This window comes from Ursus arctos, unplaced genomic scaffold (genome assembly GCF_023065955.2).
Source record: "Ursus arctos isolate Adak ecotype North America unplaced genomic scaffold, UrsArc2.0 scaffold_19, whole genome shotgun sequence".
In the NCBI taxonomy this organism is placed as follows: Eukaryota; Metazoa; Chordata; class Mammalia; order Carnivora; family Ursidae; genus Ursus; species Ursus arctos.
The window spans coordinates 53,815,934-53,834,947 of record NW_026622863.1 but is presented as its reverse complement, the minus strand read 5'-3'; the positions used below and the strand labels follow the sequence as shown (position 1 = coordinate 53,834,947).

Here is a 19,014-nt window from a genome sequence, read left to right as displayed (position 1 = left end):
GGCTTCCTGTCACACCCAGAGTGACATGCAAACCCTTCTCCCTTTCCTGTTCCTTCATGCCTTTCCAGGTCCCATGCCCAAGAGGGTCCCTTCTTCCTGCCTTTGCATCTGCTGCTCCTTTGCCTGGGACCTCCCCTTGCTGCAGATACTGATCTGTGCCCCGCCTCCTTCTTTCAGGTGTCCCTCACAGGTCATCTCACCGAGCCTTCCTGTCCTGTCTCAAGCAGCACCTCCATCCGCTATGGTCCCCACACCTGCTTCTGACTTGTCATAGCTCCCATCTCTGCTTGCCACATTATGTGTGTAGGGACTTATTGTCTGTCTCCCCCACTAGACTATAAACTCCGTAAAGGCAGACTTTTTTGTGTGGTTTGTTCACCATAGTGTCCACAGCACCCAACATCAGTGCCTGACACAGGAAGTGTTCCATAAATATTGCACAGATGAATGTTGAAAGGAAGTGTGAGAAGTGGGTCTTCTCTCTCTCCCTCTCTGTCTCTCACTGTCTCTCATACACACACACTTCAGATGAAAACACTGAGGTTCCAAGAGGTCCTATCATTTGCCTAAGCTTACAGTGCCCAAGCATTGGAGCTGGGCTCTGAACTCAGGTCTCAGGGCACGGCCACCTGTAGAACCTTTATCCCATGCAGAGAAATGTGGGTTGACATGCATACAGACAAACACCTTTAATCAGTGAACCCACATGCATGCAGTGATGTGGATTTCTTCATTCATTGAGGGCTGCCACATAGAGTTGGGCAGGTTGGGCACTGCACAAGGAGATAGGGTTGAGAGGCTGGAATCCAGCCGGGCTCTCCTTCCTTAAGGTGTACTGGTGGGACTGCATCGATCTGGGGGAAGGGGTACTCTTTAGAACTCACACAAGGTTGCCATCTGCCTGCCAAACTACAGACACAGGGGAGCTACGTTGGGCCAGGGGGTACCTTTGTCTTATTTGCATAAAGGCGCTGTATGGGCTAGCAGTTTGCCCACTCAGTCCCCATTCATGCCAAGCCTCCAGCTGAGCTCCATGGACACAATTCTTCCCTCTGCTAACAGAGTCCCATTGTCCCCTCCAACTGCGCACACACACACACACATGCCCAGGGAGACACAACTCCAGACCATTGACAACTCTGGGGAGTGGGAGCTGTGGCATCCATCCCCTCAAACCCAGTGACGCACCCAGACACAATACACATGGCACCTCTGCCAGTGGAGGGAGAGGTGGCCTCCTCCCCCTGCCTTACACCTCCTTAAGGGAAGGGAGCACACACCTAGGGACACAGTGACCTGTCTAGACACAAGGATTCAGGGGGACCGATTCTTCCCTTGCCTCACACAAAACAACACATAGACACACAACATTATATACACACAATGACAGAGAACACAGGACACCCACATAGTGTGAAGACACAACACACAAGGACACCCAATGTCATCCTGGTGGCGTACCTGTAGCCTCCTCCCAACACATACGCACACAGCTCCATGTGGACACACAGCTGTGCACTCTGGGCATTGCCACCCACAATACAAGAGACCCAGACACAATCTCAGACATTGTGACACACTGGGACCACATATAGCTCCAGAATACAACCAGGGACCTGCCCAAGCCACCTCCACATGGACACACAGCCATACACATCCCAGCCCACAGTCATGCAACCTGGTGGGTGCAGACACACATGTGCAAACACACCCTCACCCAACGGTGGAATCTGGAAACACACGTGTGATGCCCCCTCCCTGCAGAGACACAGCCCTCCTGCAGCCCCTTACACACACAGGCATTTTCCTCCCCCAAAGCTGGAGGAAGGGGGCCCTTCACCCCATTTCCTCCCTCCCTGCACCATGCATGCTCAGCAGCTCAGGGCCAGGGGTCTGGCTGTGCCCCCACACCAGTGTCAGCCTAGGAACTGAGAGACATACAGACAGAGATGAGGGGAACCAACTTAAGAAGGGTTTCCAGAGCAGGCCCCACTCGGTCCCTGGGCTCCTGGGGACTTCACAGTGCCTGCATAGCACTGTGCCCCACACTCCACATCCTGCCAGCTGGGGCCAGGGGCCAGGGCTGGGTTGGCTGCGTGGGGCCAGGTGAGTAGCCCCCTGAGATGTATGGCAGCAAAGAATGAGAGATGGAGAGGACGGCGGGGGGGGGGGGGGAGAGGGACAGGGAGAGAATCTTGGGAGGTTAGTCGGAGGAGAGGCTCAGAGAAAGAAGGAGAGAGACCCAGGGAGAGGGGGACAGAGACACAGAGAGAGGGGGTCAGAGACAGAGAGGGGGCAGAGACCCAGAGGGGTAGCAGGGTGGGGGAGACAGATACTCACAGGAGGGGCACAGAGCACTGAGAAGTGGCATTCAGAGATTGAGAAACCAAGAGAGAATGAGAGAGAGACAGAGAGAGAGGACAAAAACCCACAGAACCCACAGAAGGGTAAGATCCAGAAAGAGTCAGAAGACCTGACCTCGGGAAACTGGGGGCTGGAGGGTGTTTGCAGGTGGTGGTGGAGGGGGACTGAGGGTGCGCGGTGGGTATTGAGAGAGAGAGAAAGAGAGAGGGAGAGGGAGGATGGGCACATGCAGGGTCCGGGTAGCGTGCAAAGGGAGGGGATCCTAGGAATATCTGGGGTTGAGGGGTTGGTTTGAGGTAGGGGGAGAGGATGTGGGTTCACCTGGCTGGTGAAGCAGAGTGGAGGGATAAGGGGAGGGGTCTGAATGGGGGGCAGGGACCCCAGTGCTGGGCACCAAGGCAGCGGGGACTCAGGGACGAGGACCCTCCCCCAAGCACTGCCGGTGGCTGGCCCAACCTTGGTCCCTGCGTCCCCGCCCCATCCCCAGGTCTTCCAGTGTCCTGTGCCTTTCTGACTCTGGGTGTCTCTGCATCTCCCTGCCCACCCCTCCTCCCGGACCCCGCCTCCCACCCGCCCGCGGGCGGCCTCGCATCTCTAATGGGATCTGCCCTGGGTCACGGTCCTCCTAGTCTGTGTCTCTCTACATGTCTCATAGCTTCTCTGCTTCCCTGAGTCTCTGTCCACCTCCCCCCCCCCCACCATGAGCTGTCCCATTCTCTTAATCTCAGTTTTCCGTGTGCCAACATTTCCCTTCTTCCCTTTGCCCCGTCTGTCTCTGTCTCTCTACATCCTGTCTCTGGGTCTCCCCCCACCCCCAACCCCCACATCCCCATCTCTCTTTACCTCTCTGACTCTGTCTCTGTCTCTATGTCTCTTTCCCACATTTGCTATCCACAGATCTCTGCCACTCTGAGTATCTCTGTGGCTCTGCCTACCCCACCCCGGACCCCAGTCTCCCTCTCCGGTCCCCCTACTCTCACTCAGGCCCGGGTTGGAGGGGCGGGGTGGGGGGGCGCTGCAGCGGGAGCTGTGTGTTCCCAGCGCAAAATAGACTCTTGTTGCCATGGCGACGCGAGCGCGGCCTCCGAGACGCGAAGCATCAGGCTGGGGGGGTGAGGAGGGGGGGACACCTGGATCCGGAAGGCGGGGGCCGGGGGCGCCGACGCCGGTCCCGGGGGCTCCTGGAGGAGGGGGGAAGATGGGACTCCTAGGTCCCTGGGGAGAGGGGGTGCTGGGCGCTCTGACGCCGGGTTCCGGGACCGGGCCTTCTGGGAGGGGTCTGGGATTCCAGGATTGGCGGGGGTGGTTGGGGGGGACTCAGATTCCCCAGTGGGGGGCGGGCCAGTTGGGAGCTCTGACGCCTGGGTCTCCGGGGGATTCAGAGGTTGCCTTCTTAGGTCTCCAAGGTTGGGGGGGCGGGGAACAAGGACTGCGAATCTCAAGGGGCGGAGGGGCCTTGACTGAGGGGCCTTGACTGGGGGCTCCGTAGAGTCCGGGCTCCCAGATCTCCATGGGGGCTTCAGAATTCTGAGAGCCCCCATGTGGATCCCTAGGTTCCTGCGTCTTAGGGGAGCAGGAACCACTCAGATGAAGCCGTCTGTCCTTCCCAGCCATTCATCCATTCATCCGCATGCCGGTCTCGTCTTCCTCCCGTCCCCATGTCCCCAGTGCCTCAGTTTCCCCCTCCGCACCGGGGTGCGGTCGCGCTCACCTCACTTTCCGGATTCGGGACCCTTGGGGAGTCGGGGGTGGCGGCGGCGTGGGGGGCCGGCCAGGGAGGCAGAGCGAGCGCGTGTCTGCGAGCCAACCGGCTGGGCGTGTGCGCGCGCTGGTGGGGGGCGGCCGGCAGCGTGTTGGGCGTGCGACCCGGCCAGCAGCTCCTGTCCGTGCAGATGCGCGCCGGCTTCGGTGCAGATGTGGCCGCGGCCAGCCTGCCTTCGCCTGGCGCCGGCTGCGAGCGGAGAAAAGGCACCTCCCCCTCCCCACCTGCTGGGACCCCTCTTCCCCCCACCCGCGGCCCCCACTCGCCCCCGGGACACCCCCCAAATCCAAGAATGGTTCGGTCCATAACCACATCAATGTTTATTCTGCAAGTCCGGGTTCCACAGCCTGTGATACTCCCTCCCCCGCCCCTCCCCGCCTCGTGAAGTGGCCCGGGGCCGAGCCCCGCCCCCAGTTCTGCTCAGCCAACCGCCACCCAGTTTCCAGGAGCCTCATTTGCATTTCCGGGCGCTTTGGCCCAATGGCAAGGTAGCACTCCACCTCCCCTCCCGAGGGGGTGGTTCTCCCGGTGGACTGCACCACTCTTGGGAGCCAAGGACGGGGGCGAAATGATTCCACTGAGGTCCCAATGACAGGAGGGTGGTCTTCAGGGTGAGTTCAGCGGAAGAGGGGATTCTGGCCTTGGAAGAGTCCCAGCAGCCCACTGTCTGGGGCAGGCTCCTTAATGATCTTCTGGATCTGTAGGGGGGGAAGAGGAGGGTTCAGAGGAGTCAAGAGTCCCCATCTCTATGACAGATTTGGAGGGGCACTTCTCCATTTTCATCTGCCTTGCCCTCTTGGCAGCAACTGGCCAAGCCAACCACTTGCTCTTCTCAAAACTTTTTCTTGGGCCTCCCTTCCACCATGGCTGCCTGGGTTAGCTCCTGATCACCTGCCATCTTGGTCCACTTTGCTGGCTTGTACCAAGGCCCTGTCCTGGAGCTTCTTGTCTATACCAGCTCCTGCTTAAGTAATCTCACCTCTCCCATCCCTCTTAACCCCCAAATCCAGCCCATGCCTTGCCCCTCAACTCCAGATTCATTGATCCAACTGCCTCTTAGACGTGGGTCACCACCTGACCTCTCACACCGACAGTCTTCCCCCAATCAGTAGACCACAGGATGCACAGATGCTCAAGCCCCTTCTCTGGGGCCACCTTCTCCCAAAGCCCCACACTGCACCCATCACAGGCCCCACTGTGCTTGCTTCCAGAAAAATCAGCAAAGTCTGCATCCCCACTGCCTCCACTCTGGTCTCCCTCCTTCCTGCCACCCACCCACATCCATGGGCCACCCAGGACCAAACTGCAGATCTGACCATGGCTGGCTCCCTTGTGCAAAACCCTCAAATCTTTGAGAAGATGGGGCTCTGGCTCCTCTCTGCCTCCCTTCCTCCCACACTCACCGAGGGCTCGCCATGCCCTGCTACAGTTTTCTGAATAAGGCAAGTTCAGTTCCACCTCCAGGCCTTTGCCCTAGCTGTTCCTTCTGCCAGGAACACTTTTTGGATGACTGGCTGCTAGTCCTACTTCAGGTCTGTGCTTCAAGGCCACTCCTGGGGAAGGACCTCCCTGCTGCGAGCCCCCATCTTATTTCTTGCACACTCTGAACACCCCCTTCTAGCTTCTGGCCACAACATATAACTGAATACAGAGTGGCTTTTGCTGTTGCCCCAGGACCTGCCACAGCGGTTGGCCCATAGTAGGTGCTTAACAAATGCTCAACAGCACTGAACTAAGAGGAGGGAAAGGGGCAGACCTCGGAGGGCTGGGCACCTCCCGCCACCCTGAGGGCCAGGTGTGGTGGCTGCGGGGGCTGGAGGACAGAGAGGAGGGTCACAGGGCTCCCATCTACAGGGCCTCTGCCAGACTGTTCTTGCCTGTTTGCCTGGCTGCCTCCCTTACCTCTCCCCAGGAGGCCTCCCACACCACCCCATGCAACCCCCTCCTCTGCACCCCAGCCCTCCAAGTCCCCTCCCCTGCCTTCTCTCTCTCCTGTCCTCATGACCATCCGACAGCTTCTCTCATGGAACTTAGAACTTTGCTCGCCTGGAGGCGGCAGCCTGCTGTGTTCCCAGATGTATTCTGTCAACCCATATGTGGTGGGTGCTGGAAAGGGAGGCAAGGGAGGTCGGGGTGCAGAGCCAGTACCTCCTTAAACTGGGGGTGGGCGGCATCACCCACAAGCTGTAGAATCAGCCCTTCACTGGTGGAGAGGAAGGCGCCACTCTGCCGCATCCGGGCCAGCGCCACCAGCCTGTCCACCTGGCTGTGAGGGGGAGGGAGGCCGTTGATGCCTCGGCCTGGACACCCAGACCCCCAAGCTCAGCAGGGATCCCACCCCCTGGTTCTTCCTGGGCACCCCATCCGTACCCCACACGCACCCCACCCCCAGCAGGACCCACTCACCTGCGAGAAGAGCAGGCATCCACCACCACATGGACCTGCAGCCCGCGGTCCAGGAGGTCCAAGGTGGTGTTCTGGGGACACAGGAATGTCAAGGCCAACCCCAGATAGGAACAGGGTCTGGGGTGAGGGATTGGGGAGCTGGGATGGGGATGAGGGAGGCTCCGATCAGGGCAGAGGGCCCCAGGTTACAGCAGGATCCTAGGGCAGGATGGGAGCACCAGGCAGAGAGGGGTCCTGAGTGAGGATGAAGGTCCAGGTCAGGAATGGGGTCCTGCCAGGACAGAGGGTTCTGGGCCAGGGAAGATGTACTTAGTTGGGGGTCTCACCAGGATGCAGGCCTGTGTCTCAATGCCACAGAGGAGTACAGAACGCAGCTGCGGCCGGGTGTCCAGCTCCCGTTGCACTGCGGGCACCATGCTGAAGCAGGTTTTGGCCACCGGCCGCAGGCCTTCAGCCCCCAGCTCAGGCACCGTGGGGCCCAGGCCTTCTGGGTACTGCTCTGTCAGCACAGCGGGTACCTCCAGCAGCCTGGCCACCTGTGCCAGGGAAGGGGACAAAGCCTTGAGCCTGAGGGAGGGGCCTGTGGGGTCAGACTCCTGGGTCTGAGGGAGGAGGGGCTGGGGGCCTGGATTCTTGGGTCTGAGGGAGGAGGGGCTGGGGGCCTGGATTCTTGGGTCTGAGGGAGGAGGGGCCGGGGGGGCCTGGACTCCTGGGTCTGAGGGAGGAGGGGCTGGGGGCTTGGACTGCTGGGTCTGAGGGAGGTGGGGCTGGGGGCTTGGACTGCTGGGTCTGAGGGAGGTGGGGCTGTACCTTGAGCATGCGGGCGGCCACAGACACAATCTGGGGGAAGTATGCAATATGGCGGAACTTCTCCTGCATGTCACACAGGAACAGGATGGATGATTCAGGGAGGACTCGGCCCAGGCTGGGCCTTGCAGCCGCCATGTCCTGGGGACGGGCAGAGGAGCGGAGGCGGCAGGGTCAGGTGGCCAAGGAGCTTCTCTGCACATCCAGGGTCCATGCACTTAGACCCTTGACAGTCCCACACGATGCTTTGGAAACCATCCTCCCACCTGCAGGCCTTTGTGTCTGCAGTTCTCCTGGGCCTGGAATTTATTTTTTTCTTAATATATCCTACTCAGCCAGGAGATCACTTTCCCGAGAAGCCTTCTGTGACCTTGACCACCCTGGTGCTCCCAGGCTCACTCTCCCAGGGGCCCTGGGAAGTCTTTTCCTTCTGTCAAGGTCACCCTCTCTCCTGCCACATTGTAGGCTCCAATGGTGACCCTCACCGTGCCCTCGGGGGAGAAACTGAGGCGTGAAGTGACCCACCCAAGGACCCACGGCAGCTAACAGGGAGCAGATGTGATTCCTGAGGAAAAAAGAGCCTGGCTGGAGTGGCGGTGCTGAGTTCCTTCAGGTTGGACTCCCCCCACTCAGCCTCTGAGACTCAGTTTACCCATGTGTACAATGCAGAGGCTGCACGTGCCTACGGGTCCTAGAAGAAAGGCGGGGGTACTTGCACAGGGGAGTAGAAAGGAGTAGAAAGGAGTGAAGTGCTGCGATGTGCTACATCATGGATGAACCTCGGAGCCGCTGTGCTTCGTGAGAGAGGCCAGTCACTGAAGACCCCACGCTGTGGCAGCCTATGTATATGAACTGTCCACAGGGATCAAGTCCAGAGGCAGGAAGCAGACTGGTGGCTGCCGGGGGCTGGGGGTGGGGGTGGGGGGAGCAACGAGGACTGACCGCCTAATGCGTGCAGTTTCCGTCTGGGGTGATGAACACATTCTGGAACTACATGGCGGCCACATTTACGCAACGTCATGCATGTTTGTAAGGGCCACTTCATGGTACGCTTAAAAATGCTTGAAATGGAGCACCTGGGTGGCTCAGTGGGTGAAGCATCTGCCTTAGGCTCAGGTCATGATCTCAGGGTCCTGGGATCGAGCCCCGCATTGGACTCCCTGCTCAGTGGGGAGCCTGCTTCTCCCTCTGCCTCTGCCTGCTGTCCCCCTTGCCTGTGCTCTCCCTCTCTCTGTCAAATAGGTAGGTAAAATCTTTTTTAAAAAATGGTTGAAATGGTAAATTTCATTACGTGTACTTTAGCACAATTTAAAAGAGAGAGAGAGAAGGGGTGGGGCTTGTGGTGCCACCTGCCCAGCAGCCCTTTTACAGGGAGACCACTGAGACCCCGAGGGGTCCACGACTTGCTGAGGTCCCACAGGACTAGAGGACGGCAAGCCTCCCAGTCAGAGCGGCTCCGTCTGCAGCACCTGGGTCCCTGCCTCTGCGAGTCTCAGCATGTCCCAGCCCATGTCCCCAGGGAGGCTTGAGTCCTTGGGTCCCCAAGTTGCTGCACAACTGGGAGTTCTGGTGTGGCTTCCGTGTGCACCTCTCGTCCGCTCTGCGTGCTCACTCGTTTACTTGTTAATTTATCTGGGACACAGGAGACCCTGCAGGGTGAAAGGCTAAAGGGTTCACCCCGGGGGCAGTGTGAAGGCTGGGTGGTGAGTACCCACAGGTGTTTATAGGGATTCTCTCAAATGAACACATCTACCGTAGAAAATGTCTTCTATGGGCAACGTATCTAAAATGTAAAAACTGATGGATGCTTACCACGGGGAGTTTTATGCTATGTGAATTTTATCTAAAAACAAAATGGCATGGGAGCTCCCACAAAACCAAAACCGCACTGAATGAATTAATCACATAAATACAACTGTGCTCAGTGCTCGGATTTCTAGGGAACCTGATCTATCTCGGGAGAGTGCAAAATTCTCCCCGAGGAAGTGGCCAGAGAGAGAGAAAACAATCTGAAAACACAAAGCGGGCTCTGTCAGTCCCCCATCTCAGCCCCCACCCTCCTACTCGGCTGCTTCTCTCTGTCCTCAGGACTAAAATGTAACCCCCTCCCGCAAGGTGCTGGGGACCATTCCAGCCTTGGCCAGTCATGTTGCACTTCAAGGCCTTTTGCTGGTGGTTCCCTCCAGCTGGGGTGCTCTTCTCACTTCCACTCTTTTGAGTCTTCAGAAGACAGGAGGGTCAAGGTCAGATCAGGGATCTAATGGCTGCAAGCCTGTGACACGTGTCTGGAGCAAAAGCATCTCCCCCGCACACTGGTAGGAGTGTGGATTGCAACAACCCCTAGGGAAGCACATGGGGCCACATTTCTCAAAATTAGAGTTATATGAACCCTGTGACCCAGAAAACTCACTCCTGAGTGTTTGCCCTGCAGACATACATGTGAGATGGCCCGAGGTTATGCACTACCAGGCCTAGGTTACTCATTATGGGACTCTTCCACGGAGCAAAGGAATACAAATCAATGTAAACATCTACGGTTGGGGTCCTGGACACCGAAGTTATGGTATGTCTATACCATGGGATTCTTTGCAGCCAGGAAGAATGACAAGGGTGCTCTTGAAGTAACAATACGGAAAAGTGTCCAATAGAGATTAACAGTGAAATGAAGAACAGTGCACATAGCAGTGCTCCCATCTGTGCGCCCAACAGGAGAGAACAAACCAGTGTAGCCCTCCTCTCTATGTGGACCACATACTTCAGGACGGGGAGCAGGTCACTGAGGGACCGGGTGTGAAGGAGATTTGATTTTCACTCTGTACTGTTCTGTTCCTTTTGAATTTTGGACAATGTGTGATTGGTTGTCTAGTCCATAATAACTACAATACAATAAAATACGTACATAAGGTAACCCAGCAAAACCAATCTGTGGCGATAAAGTTAGGAATGAATGGTTATCCTTGGGTGGCAGTGAAGAAGGGGGCCCAAGGGGGGGCTTCTGGGATGTGGGGGATGTTCTACTTCAGGCTGGATTTGGATGCTGTTTATACACCAGAGTGTTTGCTATGTGGAACGTTATTTGAGCTATGTATTTGTGATTTGTGTGGTTTTCCTGCATATGTGGTATACCTCCATAAAAAGTTTTCAAAATATCAGATAAAATGGGGGCGGCCTCACTGGCCTCTGTGGGGCTGGGCTGATGGTGGGGGCCAGGAAGAAAACCAGGGCTGGGGTCAAGGTGGGCAAGGATGAGGCCTGAACTCCAGGCAAAGAGGACAAAGAGATTTGGGGAACAGGTGCAAATGACTGTGGGGAAAGGGGGAAGGAGGAAGATCTTCAGGTTTCTGGTTCATGGGTGGCAGGTCCCAGGGACTAACTGGGGACCTAGAGAGGGAAATTGGTTTGGGGAAGAAGATGAAAAACTGAGGGCTGGGAGTGCGCGTGTGCACGCATGTGGGGAGGTCTGGGCTTGGGGGAGCCGTAGGGGAGTGGTGAGAAAGTACAGAACTGAGCTCTGGGTGGAGGGAGTCCAAGGCCCAAGGAGGAGGGGCAGCAGCAGAGGGAGGCAGGTGCTGCTTAGATCCCCACCTGGACTGGGAGGTGGGCAGCCCTGCAGCCGGGATTTCCTGGCTGTGTGACCCTCCGCAAGTTTCACGCTCTGTCTGAGCCTGAAAATGGGGGTGAAACTCACCCACCCCACAAGGATAATGCAAAACTCGACCGGGGATGCAGAGAGTGCGGGCGCGACTCGTGGAGGGCTCGAGTCCCTGGCCAGCCAATTCTGTGGGGCCTGGGCAGGAGTCCTCCCCGTGGCCGTGTCACCTCGGCCCGGACGGCCTGGCAAAGCCTCAGTTTCTCCACCTGCAAGGCGGGAGGATCGGTCCCCCTTCAGCGCTCTGGGGAGGGGCCTTACCCGGAAGGCGCCAGGTTCCAGCCTGGCCCGCCCCTCCGCTGGAGAGGCCGGGGGAACACTCACCTAATGCCGCTCGGGGCCTCCGGCCGGGTTCCAAGGCTGGGTCACCGGTTTGTACGGTAGCGACACGTGTCCCGCCCCCGCGCCCTCCGTGCCCGCCCATCCAGGCCGAGCCGCCCAATCGGCGCTCGCCAAGCTCTGCCCCGCCCTTGCGGCCGGCCAGTCCGCAGGCGAGGCTGTTTCTCCCTCCGTGGAGGGGCGGTGCCGGGCACGCAGTCAATATTGAGAGCGTGATTGGCCCTCCAGTGGGAGGGCGGGAACGTAGCGCCTCCGACCAATGAGGAACCGGGAAGGGCGTGAGTGGCGGGCCCGGGGCGGAGCGGGGCCTTGGGTGCAGAGAACGCGAACTCCAGCTGGGCAGGTGGGTAGCGGCCACCCTCATTGTCCATACGAGACCTCTGAGGCGGAGAAAGAGGGAGGGAGGGGCATACCCAGGGCAGAGGCAGGCCTGGGGTTCGAACGCTGGACCTTGTGGCTAGAGACAGAAACTTAGCAAGAGACCCAAGCACTTTCTAGGCAAAGGGACTTAAGTCCTACCAACCCCGCTTAGCCTCAGTTTCCCCATCCGTACAGCACCTGCCTCCCAGGGTGGTGTTTGTTGTTTGTTTGTTTTGCGTGGTGTCTGTAATATTTAGACTCTGTGATTGGAAATGGGGCTGAGAAAGAGTTGGGGAGAGAATTTCCCCATCAGTCTTGGAATAAAATCCAAACTACTCCCAATTGCTGTCTGCCTTTGTCAACCTCTCTGACCTCATCTCTTACGACTTGTCCTGCTCACACTGCTCCAGCCACCTCGGGGCCTTTGCACGTGCTTTTCTTCAGCCTGGAGCCCCAGACCTTTGCTTAGACGGCTCCATGTCATTCAAAGCTGTCCCTGACCACCTTATGTCAAACAGCCACTCAATCAAGTCTCTGTTTTATTTTCTTCATAACACTAATTCCAAACTGAAATTGGAAATTTATCTTGCGTTTTAAAAAATGTATGAATGTACTCATTGTCAATCCCCCCCACTCCTTTAAATGCACACATCTTGTCTGTTTATTCACTGCTGAATCCTCAGCACCTAGATGGGGGCCTGACACATAGTAGGTGCTCAGTACATATTTGAGAATAAATGAAACAAAACCAGACATTAGGCAGAAATGAGCCAAGGTGAGAGGAAGCTGGAGCGGCAGACACTGAGGAGATGGGGCTGGGAAGAAAGAAGGGAGAGGTGGGAGAGGGTGAGCGCGAGGGGGCACCCCTGGGAGAGGCAGAGGTGGGGGACCTGGACCGGGAGAAGACGCGGTCTGAGGTGGGAGGAGTCTGGGCTTGGTTCCTGTTCCCAGGGGTTGCCACGAGGGGAGTCGACAGGACAGGGGGCTTCCGGGGGCAGCTGCTGAGCTGTTATGAGGATGGCCTCTGATTTGTCTGGCGGGGGGGGGGGGGGCCTGGGTTGGGTTGTGGTTGAGCGTCATGGAGAGCAGGTCCCCCAGCCCTCAGGGATTCCCTGAGAATGGCAGGGACAAGGCATCTCCCACCTGCCCACCCAATCCCCCTCAGGAGCCCAGGGCCCGTCCACTCCCCCCAGGGCATTCAGGGGAGCGGGGAGGGGATTATAGAAATGTGAAGCCTGCCTCAGGTCTGGCTGGCCCCAAGCGCTGTGGGACGACTCAGATGGCACTGAGGGACACTCTGGGGTGAGTGCAATGTCATCAAAGAGGTCGAGGGTGGAGGTGTCCAGGGCTGCGAGGCTCAGGCTAGGGCTGGCATAGGGTGCCTCAGTGGGGGCCACAGCACAGGCCACCCCCAGGAAGGGGGATGGAGGTGGCGGGGGCGGTCTTCGGGGAGGAGATCTCTGGGGAGGTGCCTCCTGGGACAGGATAGACAGGGCCAGGCGCTGGGTGGCAGCTTCGATCTTGGCAAACTGCCTGCAAAGAGACAAGCATTACTGCGTAGCTGTGAAGTGTTCCCCTCCTGTCTGCCATCTCAGGACCAGTTTTTCCCTTCTCCTCCTCTCGATTTTTCTACTCTGTGCTCCCTGGGTCCACTTTCTTAAGTCTGACCGTTCAGTTTTTCTAACCCCATTCACAGGGGAGCTCTGAACAGCTGTGGGGGTTGTGTACTGCATTAGGAGCACGTCTGGTTCAGCACAATGCACGTTTTTGACATTTAGATTTATTATGGCCACATCCCAACGTATACAAGTAAAAAAACATCTGAAGGAAAGGGTGCCTCAAAAAGTGTCTTCCACACAAGGCGCACTGCGGGCTAGGGGTGCACATGTGACAGTGGTGCCCTGTGGCTTCTGCTCTCCACGGAGCTCTTGAATGTGCCCACCTCCGCATCTCCACCAATCCTTGATTGAAGTCCCCAGCATTTCCCACCTGGATGGCCACAACAGCCACTGCCCTGGCCTCGCGCTCTAGCATTCCTACCCCTCAAGAACTATATGGATGGATCTCACAAACCGTGATGGGCTCAGTCATGGCCCCCTAAAATTCATATGTTGAAGGTTTAACCCTCAGTACCTTAGAACATGATTGCATTTGGAGACAGGGCCTTGAAAGAGGTAGTTAAGATGACATGGTGAGAGTGGGCTCTAATCCAGTGAGAGGAGATTGGGACCCTTGGAGGGAAGGCCATGTGAAGACACAGACCATCTACAAGCCAAGGAGAGAGGCCTCGCCCTGCCAGCACCCGATCTGGGACTGGGGCCTCCAGAAGTGTGAGAAAGTAAATTTCTGTTGTTTCAGCCACCCGGTGGTCTGTGCTGTTTGGTCGTCGCAGCCGTAGCAAACCAATGCACAAACATAATGTCGAGCAGAAGCAGTGAGACTCACAATTCGTAGCTTCATGACTCCATTTAAAGCTCAAAAAACAGGCTAACCCGATGACAGCAAGAGAAGTCAGGATGGCAGCTTACGGGAAGGAGACAACACGAGGGCCTCCGGCGGCAAGAAGGGCCCCGTTCCTGGATCTCAGTGTTGCTTCCACTAGTGGGTTCCCTTTGGGAAAATTCGTCAAGCTCTACGCTGATACTGTGTGCGTTTCTCGTGGTTGTTAAATTTCCAGAAAAGGTTTTATTGTGTGGTTCTGTTTACATGAAATGTCCAGAATAGGCAGGTCCCTGGAGACAGGAAGCAGACTGGTGGCTGCCAGGTGCTGGGGGAGGGGGACTGGGGAGTGGCTAGCAATGGGTATGGGATCTCCTTTGGGGCGATGAAAATGTTCTGGAACCTGATAGAGGTAACTGGTTGCAAAACATTATGAATATAAGAAACGCCAATGAATTGTACACTTTAAAACACTCAAAATGGTGAATTTTATGTTATGTCTATTTTACCGCAAGAAAATAGGCTCATAAATAAATTAGTGAGAGCTGCCACTCCAGAACTGTCTTTGATGCCAAGGAGAACAGTTATGCTCTGAGTTCCCAGGAAAAATGTTCAGAAATGGGAGGTCAGGTTAAATGGCAGAGAATGGGGGTGGGAAGAGAGAGAGGGGGAGTTGACTTGAACAAACTCAGTATAAATGACATTCAGGGCTGAAGAGTCATGACATTTGTGATTTGCTTGAACTATTTTAAGAATATAAATGAAGGAAATAGGCTAAGATGTTATGGGCAGTAAAGTCTAAGTGATGGTACATGAGTGACCTTTAGGCCAGCAGTTCTCAAACTTGAGTGCCCAACAGAACACCCAGAGGGCTTGTGGAAACACAGGTCCTTGGGCCCCTGAGCTTTTGGTTCTGCAGGTCTGGGGTCGCGTCCAAGAATCTCATCTCTAGCACATCCCCACACCGTGCTGAGATGCTGATGCTGTGGGTCTGGGGACCACTTTTTGAGAACTGGTGCATCAGACCACTGCCTTGACTTTTCTGCAGGTCGGAAATTTTTCACAAGAAAAAGTCAAAAATCCATATACATGGGTAGGAGGGGGCTCCTGCGGGAGCAGGGCCTGAGGGGACCTGGAGGGAGGAGGAGGACGTGGGTGGGAAGGTGCTGAGGATAGTTTGCCTCTGACCTGGATTTTCTCAGGGGTGCCCATGGGACTATGCTCCAGAGCTCCCTGGGCTGCCCACAAGACAAGTCGTGGGCGGCCTGGGTCTCTGGGGAACGTGTGGCAGAGCCAGGCGTGGGGGTGGGAATGTCTGGGATGCTACAGGAGAGAAGTTGGCCCTGGGGGAGCAGGGAGGCTGAATGAGGGAGGGTCAACAGGGAATCTGGGAGGTGAGAGGCTGGCATTAGCCCAGGGTCCAGACTGGAGATGGGCAGGAAACCCAGATGGGGGCTGGAGATGGGGGAGGGGTCCTGAAGTGGTTGATGAGGGGGCTGAAGAAGAGTGAGAAGGCTAGCTCTGGGACATAGGGCTGGACCCTATTTGAGGAGACGAGTGTTCCTCTTCAATAATGGGTGTGTAGGGTGCTGGTGGTGAACATTCTGGACATGTCCAGGGCTAGGCATCCTGGTGGAAAGTGGCTTGTAGTGTGGAGGCAGGAGTTAGGCTGGACCAAGCTCCTGTTTACTCAGATTTGGTTCCAAGAGCTCGTGGAGCAAGGTTCTGGGCTGGCTGGCAGAAACAGTCTACTTCGAGAAAAGCAGGTCCTTGGGCAAGTCACTTTAGCTCTCTATGCCTCAGTTTCCTCATCTGAGAAATGAGGATTATAATAGCATCTACCTCCTAAGGTTATTATGGGGGATTAATGAATTCATATTCATTGTGAGTGAGTATTAGGAGTTAATACTAAAGTGCTTAGAACAAGCGCCACCATCACCACCATCATCACCATCACCACCATCATCATTATCATCACCATCATCACCATCTTCATCATCACCACCACCACCACCACCATCACCATCATTACCACCATCATCATCATCATTATCATCACCATCTTCATCATCACCACCACCACCACCACCATCATCACCATCATCACCACCATCATCATCATCACCATCATCATCACGACATCATCACCATCATCATTATCATCACCATCATCATCATCATCACCACCACCATCACCACCATCATCACCATCATCACCACCATCATAATTATCACCACCATCATCACCATCATCACGACATCATCATCATCATCATTATCATCATCACCATCACCACCATCATAACCATCATCACCATCATCATCATTATCATCATCACCATCACCACCATCATAACCATCATCACCATCATCATTATCATCACCATCATCATCATCACCACCACCATCACCACCATCATCACCATCATCACCACCATCATCATTATCATCACCATCACCATCATAACCATCATCACCATCATCATCATCATCACCACCACCATCACCACCATCATCACCATCATCACCACCATCATAATTATCACCACCATCATAACCATCATCACCATCATCATCATCATCACCACCACCATCACCACCATCATAACCATCATCACCACCATCATCATTATCATCACCATCATCATCACCATCACCACCATCACCACCATCATCACATTATCGCCACTGTCATCATTATCATCACCATCAACATCATTATCATCACCATCATCATCATCATTATCATCATCACATCATTGTCATTGTCAAGTCCCTGACAGGCTGGATCCAGGCAGGACAGCAAAGTGGTACAGAGCATGGGCTGTGGACTCAGAGTGCCTGGGTTGTATCCATTCTTTAGCTGTGTAGTTTGGATAACTCACGAATCTCTCTGAGCCTCTTTGTCTGTAATGTAGGGACAAAGACAACCTACTGTGCAGGTTTGTTGGGAGCATTAAGTGACGAATCATATGTCAAACCATTAGTGTGGTGTGCCTGGCACACAGCTAGTGCTCAAAAAATGGATCCTGTTACAGAGTGAGGGGAGAGCACAGGGCAAGGTGGGGTGGGACTGGATGGGGTGTGAGAGGGACAGGCATGAGCACAGACCTGAAGGAGCTCGGGTCCCCATCTACATTCCCAGAGACAGGGAAGGACATTGCCCCACAAAGGGAACAGTATGTGTAAAGGCCCAGAGGCTGAATGGTATAGTGCTAAATGGGGAGCTCCTGTTTCTTTAGAACCTCATTCCCTCCACCTTTTACTCTGCTCCAGCCACACTGGTTCTCAAGCATTCCAGGGATGTTCCTGCCTCAGGGCCTTTGCACTTGCCTGGAATGCTCTTCCCTCAGACATCACAGTCTTGTTCCCTGGCTTCAGTGAAGTCTTAGCTCAATTGTCACTGTCACTGTAAAGCCTTCCCTGACACCTTACCTAAAATGTCAGTCCTCCCCCAGCATGCCCTCCATAGCACTTATCACTTCATAGCATGCCATATAATTTTTAAAAATTGAGGTAAAATTCACATAACTTAAATGAGCCACTCTAAAGTATGCAACTCAGTGGCATCTACTACACTCACAATGTGCAACTACCACCTCTAATTCGTTCCAGAACTTTTCGTCACCCCAGAAAGCAACGCTGAGCCCAGTGGCAATCACTCGCCATCCCCGCTCGCCTCTAGTGGTGCCTCCCCGGGCACCGCTCCCCTGCTTCCTGGCTCTGCATTCTGGACATTTCACACAAATGGCATCATGTGATATGTGGCCTTCTGTGCCTGTCTTCCTTCCCTCGGCATCACGTTCTCAAGGTCCAGCCACGTATCACTTACTTATCTGGCTGTCCCTGATCAGCCGCCTTCCTGCCGGAACACAAGCTCTATGAAGGCAGGGGGTTCTGTCTGCCTTGCACTGATGGATCTTGGGGGCCTGGTACACAGTTAATGCTCAATTAATGCATCTTGAGTGCCGATTGCATCCTGGGGTCCCCTTCTCTCTGTTCTGTCTGGGCCCAGACTCCCCCACTCTGAGCTGTCTGGCCCTTCCCACCCCCATCTGCCCACCTCCCTTCTCCCATCCCCCCCTCACCTGCAGATCTGGTTGTGCAGGAACCTCCTGTGGTTGGGCCTCCTTTTGGGGGGGCGGGTCCGCCGAGGGTGCAGGGCACGCAGCATGTGGGAGGCTGCCCCGCTCACAAAGGCACACAGTTCCCGAGGGCTGGGCTCAGAGACTGCAGAGGCCGTCGGGGCCCCGGGGTGCATGGCTGGGGTGATGATAGCTTAGCTTCTCCACAATATTCCTGCTGGTCAGAAAGCAGCTCTGAAATCTGAGGAGAGAGGAGCAGCCGGGGCTGGGAGCTCAGGGCTGGGGAGGCAGACGGCACGGGAGAAGACAGGGCCTTTGGGAGGAGCAGGCCAACTCTGGAGGGGAGGCTAGGCTCTGGTTGGAGGAGGCAGGGCCTGGGGAATTAGGACAAGGCCTCCCTCCTTTGCCTCTTCCCTACCTCCTGGAGGCTGGATGCTGAGCTTTGAGGAACCTGTGGGTGGGGGCTGATGTAGGAAGGCAAGGAGGGGCTGTATGTGCGCCCCCCAGGGGCCCAATTAGCACATAGTTGGGCCTGGGATATGGGACAGGGCAGCATGGTGGGGGGCAGAGAAAAGCGCCTGGAGATAGCCAATTAAGGGGACAAAGGCCTCGTTAGGGAGGTGAGGCCAGGGGCTGAGTCAACCGCATCGATTAGCGTTGAGGACCCTTAATTGGAGTTGAGGGAAGGGGGCAGTGGGAGGCTTGGGTGCAGGCTGGGAGGGAGGGGGAGACTGCTCCCTGGGAGGGGTGCTGGGAGCCTCCAGCTGCTGGGCAGACACCTGACATCTGCCCACCCACCTGAA

The 19,014-nt window shown here is 55.9% G+C and overlaps 3 protein-coding genes across 4 annotated transcripts in view; 1 reads left to right on the top strand and 2 right to left on the bottom strand.

The window, feature by feature from the left end:
• Window positions 1–19,014, top strand: part of ZNF628 (zinc finger protein 628) — a 57,230-nt gene that overhangs the window by 23,801 nt on the left and 14,415 nt on the right.
• ISOC2 (isochorismatase domain containing 2) lies at window positions 4,431–11,394 on the bottom strand. Of its 2 annotated transcripts, XM_026488517.4 has the most exons (6): window positions 11,313–11,394; window positions 7,343–7,480; window positions 6,859–7,068; window positions 6,533–6,603; window positions 6,275–6,392; window positions 4,431–4,824 (listed from the first exon to the last, which is right to left on the bottom strand). In XM_026488517.4, exons 2-6 carry the CDS (start codon window positions 7,475–7,477, stop codon window positions 4,744–4,746), a joined length of 615 nt encoding a protein of 204 aa, XP_026344302.1. In that variant the 5' UTR covers window positions 7,478–7,480; window positions 11,313–11,394; the 3' UTR covers window positions 4,431–4,743. The 2 variants fall into 2 exon arrangements, with proteins under 2 accessions (XP_026344302.1, XP_057170049.1); XM_057314066.1 differs by lacking the exon at window positions 6,275–6,392.
• CUNH19orf85 (chromosome unknown C19orf85 homolog) lies at window positions 11,354–18,387 on the bottom strand. The gene is made up of 3 exons (XM_044380113.1): window positions 18,215–18,387; window positions 12,974–13,220; window positions 11,354–11,707 (listed from the first exon to the last, which is right to left on the bottom strand). The coding sequence occupies exons 1-3, from the start codon at window positions 18,385–18,387 to the stop codon at window positions 11,354–11,356; spliced, it is 774 nt and encodes a 257-aa protein (XP_044236048.1).